Source organism: Triplophysa dalaica, chromosome 7 (assembly GCF_015846415.1).
Source record: "Triplophysa dalaica isolate WHDGS20190420 chromosome 7, ASM1584641v1, whole genome shotgun sequence".
In the NCBI taxonomy this organism is placed as follows: domain Eukaryota; kingdom Metazoa; phylum Chordata; class Actinopteri; order Cypriniformes; family Nemacheilidae; genus Triplophysa; species Triplophysa dalaica.
The window spans coordinates 2032916-2038383 of NC_079548.1; the positions used below are offsets into that span (position 1 = coordinate 2032916).

Genomic DNA, 5468 nt, shown 5'->3' on the forward strand with positions numbered 1-5468 from the left:
TTCTTCTGACTTTCCCAGCTTCCTTACAATCTTGTCTTGTATACTTGTAAAACTTTTTAACGTATAGTTTTGTTCACTTCAGATATGATGGAAGTGAATAACGACAGTCAAGATGAGGTTAAAGATGCCGATGAGAAACATCAACATATTGAAGGAGCTCTGAGAACAGGAGACAAAAAGTGTGAAAAGCAGCTCTTGAGAACTCACACCGGAGAGAAACCTCACACATGTCTACAGTGTGGAAAGAGTTTTACACAAAAAGAAAACCTTAAGATTCACATGAGAATTCACACTGGAGAGAAACCTCACGCATGTCTACAGTGTGGAAAGACTTTTACACACACAGGAAGCCTTAAGACACACATGAGGATTCACACCGGAGAAAAACCTCACGCATGTCAACAGTGTGGAAAGAGTTTTACACAAACAGGACACCTTAAGATACACATGAGAAGTCACACTGGAGAGAAACCTCACGCATGTCTACAGTGTGGAAAGAGTTTTACACAAACAGGAAGCCTTAAGAGACACATGAGAATTCACACTGGAGAGAAACCTCACGCATGTCTACAGTGTTCAAAGAGTTTTACAACTACAAGTTACCTTCAGTCACACATGAGATTTCACACTGGAGAGAAACCTCACGCATGTCTACAGTGTGGAAAGAGTTTTACACAAACAGGAAGTCTTAGGACACACATGAGAATTCACACTGGAGAGAAACCTTACGCATGCCTACAATGTGGAAAGGCTTTTACACAAACAGGAAGTCTTAGGACACACATGAGAATTCACACTGGAGAGAAACCTCACGCATGTCTACAGTGTGGAAAGAGTTTTACAACTACAAGTTACCTTCAGTCACACATGAGATTTCACACTGGAGAGAAACCTCACGCATGTCTACAGTGTGGAAAGAGTTTTACACAAACAGGAAGTCTTAGGACACACATGAGAATTCACACTGGAGAGAAACCTTACGCATGTCTACAGTGTGGAAAGAGTTTTACAACTACAAGTTACCTTCAGTCACACATGAGATTTCACACTGGAGAGAAACCTCACGCATGTCTACAGTGTGGAAAGAGTTTTACACAAACAGGAAGTCTTAGGACACACATGAGAATTCACACTGGAGAGAAACCTTACGCATGCCTACAATGTGGAAAGGCTTTTACACAAACAGGAAGTCTTAGGACACACATGAGAATTCACACTGGAGAGAAACCTCACACATGCCTACAGTGTGGAAAGAGTTTTTCAAAAACAGGATGTCTTAAAATTCACATGAGAATTCACACCGGAGAGAAACCTCACGTATGTTTACATTGTGGAAAGAGTTTTACAAACACAAGTAGCCTTAAGAAACACATGAGAACTCACACCGGAGAGAAACCTCACACATGTCTACTGTGTGGAAAGACTTTTACACGCCAAGGAAGCCTTCAGTTACACATGAGAATTCACACTGGAGAGAAACCTCATGCATGTCTACAGTGTGGAAAGACTTTTACACAAACAGGAAGTCTTAAAATTCACATGGGAATTCACACCGGAGAGAAACCTCACGTATGTTTACATTGTGGAAAGAGTTTTAAAAACACAAGTAGCCTTAAGAAACACATGAGAATTTACACCGGAGAGAAATCTCATGCATGTCAATAGTGTTGAAATAGTTTTACAGAAACAGGAAGCCTTAAGACAAACATGAGAATTCATACCGGAGAGAAACGTCCCGCATGTCTAGAGTGTGGAAAGACTTTTATAACCACGAGCCACCTTAAGATTCACATGAGAATTCACACCGGCGAGAAACCATTTGGATGCAGTCAGTGTGGATAGACATTTACAGTGTCAAGTCACCTTTATAGACACATGAGAACTCACATGAAGAATTAAAAATTGCTGCAGTGTCCCCATTCTTAAAAAACCTTGATCATCTAAATATGAACAATAACAGGAAAACCTCAAATTGACCATTCTTAAGTAAAATATTTGAAAAGTGGAGGCTTCACAATTGACATCTTAGTTGAATTCTAATGGCTCCTTGAATATTTTCAGTCAGAATGTCGCTCATTACATAGCACTGAAACGACCCTGCTTCTTGATACCTACTAGCATCTGGATACCTACTAGCTGTAAAGCAGATATAAAACCGTTATCACTAATTTAATTGATTTCCATGTGTAGCACGCGGCCGTCTGCCACCCCAAACAAAGGGGGAAAATAACCCATATAAGGACACGTGTACATTCCACTTAAAAAGAAAGGCAAGTGGCGTGAGTAACAAAAATATTTGTTCTTTTTATTCAAGTTTAAAACAATTTGGCCAAAAGTCATTTAAAACTAGAAACTAACAAAATAAATATAATAAGTCAAGAACTAAGGCTAACGTCTTTGCTACAGCCTTGATTTGGACCTATTAAGACTAGAACTTGTATACCAATGTGTTAAATGCGTTTAAGTGTTTACATGCATATGTCTCTCACACAGATAATTGATTCTGTTATTCAAAACATTTATGTACATTATTTGTATTTATTAAAATGCAATTACAAACTCAACCGCTAGGTGGAAGAGACATGGTTGCAGGCAGTCGCTCCTTGGGTAACGCGGTAATGTTGCCATGTTATTGCACAAGAGAGGGACGGACAGTCTACACCAAATGAGGAGAAGTTAGATTTGATTTTGTATGTATCTGTGTTTTCGATTTTGCATGTGTTCATTATTCATCTACACTATTTGTTATGTGAACTGTAACATTGAAGCGGAGATCAGTCTACGCCATTGTTGTAGTTAGCTTTAAATGCTCGTGTAACTTAACACCAGTGTTTCTTTGTGCCCTTTGTACATTTTTCCAAATTCAACAGTGTTAACATTCAGATTCGCTATTAAATATCTTGTTAAAAATTATTTTAATATTTGTTTATTGCATTTAAATTCTCATTCATACATCCCTTGTTTTGTAATTTTCCGTATTGTATTTTCGCTATACATTTTTTATAATTCATGATTTTTTACTATCTCAATTTGTCTAACTTGTGAAAGTAATCTTTTTCCTAATAAAAGCATTATATGTTGACTGTTTAATGCCTAGTCTATTCTTGGTCTATGGATAGACTCGATTTTCACTGACAGACGAAATTTAGACTTGTTTTAGCCTAGACGTCCGGGGCTATGTTTGGACGGCTACTAGACATCTTTAAGAATTACAAAATTGCTTGCCAAGAGGCTTCCTATAGAGAGCCAGGGGGGCAGCATTAGAATTTAGAATTCCGAAGTAAATATTGCATATAAGATGTCTGTCTTCTATTTTCTGTATGTCTGTCTTCTGTTGTTTTACCTTTTTCTTGTTTTTACAGATATATGCCTTTAGTTGTTTTACTTGTATTCAATGTGTCTTATGTACAGCTGCTTTGTAACAATGAAAATTGTAAAAAAGCGCTATATAAATTAGGTTGAGTTGAGTATGCACGTGTCGTTACTTTCTCACATGAACACACAGGAACGTGCCTGCTTGGGTGGTATATGTGTAAACCTTGTGAATAATTGTTACTCAAGGTAATCTTTACAGATTTTCTTATTTGCAATTTTTGAAGCATAAATGCAACTGGCAGAAGTAAGAGTTAACACTGTGCCAAAAACAGACAACTCTTAGGTCTACTCTGGTCTGCACGGGACAGTTTTTTCGTTCCGCTCCTGCCCACGCCCAATACATTTTATTTCGGTACCGCTGAAAATTCACTTCTGTTCACCCGCTAATTATTTTGTCCCGACACGACAGAACCCGCTACATATAAATCACGCTTCCAGATCTCACATTGAAGCTCTCACATTAAAAGGACTCTTTCAACAAGTTGGTAAGATTTATTAGGGTCTTCATGAAATGTCTGGAATATTTTCTGCTTAAAAAACGCAATGGCTGTGTAATCAAAACCCTTCTTGCCTAGTCAAAAACAGCTCTGCTCACAGCAACCTGTTTTGGTGCATGCGTCTAAATGATAATGAGTTTCGATCCATCTTGTCAACACACGTGTAGTAGTACCATGGCAATTGTCTAGATGAATGAGGTTTCCAGATTCCTTTGCGGTTAGTCGTTTTAAACTTCTAAAATCATTTGTCCGGAGACTAAAAAAAATCCATCACAGCAAAAAGCGCTCACATTGTAAATGTATGCTTGCCTAAAATCCACGGAGTGCACACCTGCGAATCTCAGCGGAATTATGTTCAAAACTAACTGCAGTGTTCACCCATGTTTATTAGCAAAACAGCTTGCCGCAGCTCAACATATTAGCGCACGGTACAGTTCACGGTACATGTGAGTGAATTCAGACTGTGGATAAATATTACTAAGTTGATAGTTTTGTCTCATTCAGTCGGTCTCAATCCCTCTTAAGGAACAACTTTGAAGCCAATCCTGCTTGGTCCCAGGTTGATAAAGTACTCCGGCTTGATGTGATGGTGCAAATAAGCAGGTTTTTACTTTTGGTTTGTGGGATTTCCACTTAAAATAAAAAAATCCAGTCCTGTCTCTTCCTAGGATAGGAGTCTGTGCAAGCACTACGTTGCATGTTGTCCACAAACTTTAGCCATGGCGTCACATACACCGCTTGTGTAAACAATGGCGGCAGCGCCGTAGGTGGAATTGTGTAGATTAAGGGGCAGTCATATTATAGTAGGAGCCTGTTTCTACGTCACATAAGGAGCAATATCTGAACGGCTCGATTTCTCACATGCTTACAGAAAAAGGCTTACCAAACCAATTATATATATTTTTATATTTTTCGGTTGCTAGATACACCAGGGACCAGATTATATCACTTAAACACAGAAAAAATAAAATCACTTTCATGCAATGGGTTCTTTAAGGTAAACCATTCCTAAACAGGACAAAATGGTATATCATGTTTGGTTTAAAATTGTGTTTGGGATGGTAAATCACAGAACTGGTATCAGCAGGTTTAAGTTTTGGCCTATGAAAAGTTTAAAATTTAAACAATATAACAAGAAAACCGTTTATTCTCATTCCTTCCATTTGACTTCAACAGAGAAGTAGAAATATATGATGAGGATAGAAGGACGAAGTGGCTTTTGGGTTAGTGTTGCAGAAGCTGGTGTAACAGTTGTGTCTGGTTTGCCAGCCGGTGCCAGGGTATGGGAAAAATTGGGATGGAGGATCAAAGTAATGGTGGGAATAGTAATGAGTGTAAAGGTTGGAAAGAACTAGGCCATGGGACAAGAGAAGGGCCACAGGGTAACCCTGTCATAGCATCCACATGAAATAATTCCCTCCCTGAAAAACAATTATCCAAGTGGGCTTTATAGCTTTTAACCTAATACAAGTGCAAATAAAACATGATTACCTGTTGTGCAACACCACATGCATCATAGGGTGTAGCATAAACAAAACTTCCACGAGTGGGTGAAGTGTGTCCACAATCAGGTGGCAAATGTCAAAGAGGAACAGG

The 5468-nt window shown here is 38.6% G+C and overlaps 1 protein-coding gene across 1 annotated transcript; it reads left to right on the top strand.

Annotated features, from left to right (window-relative positions):
• The first annotated feature begins 237 nt into the window (after positions 1-237).
• On the top strand, positions 238-2260 carry LOC130425942 (gastrula zinc finger protein XlCGF57.1-like). The gene is made up of 2 exons (XM_056752403.1): positions 238-1623; positions 1792-2260. The coding sequence occupies exons 1-2, from the start codon at positions 280-282 to the stop codon at positions 1840-1842; spliced, it is 1395 nt and encodes a 464-aa protein (XP_056608381.1). The 5' UTR covers positions 238-279; the 3' UTR covers positions 1843-2260.
• Positions 2261-5468: the final 3208 nt, after the last annotated feature.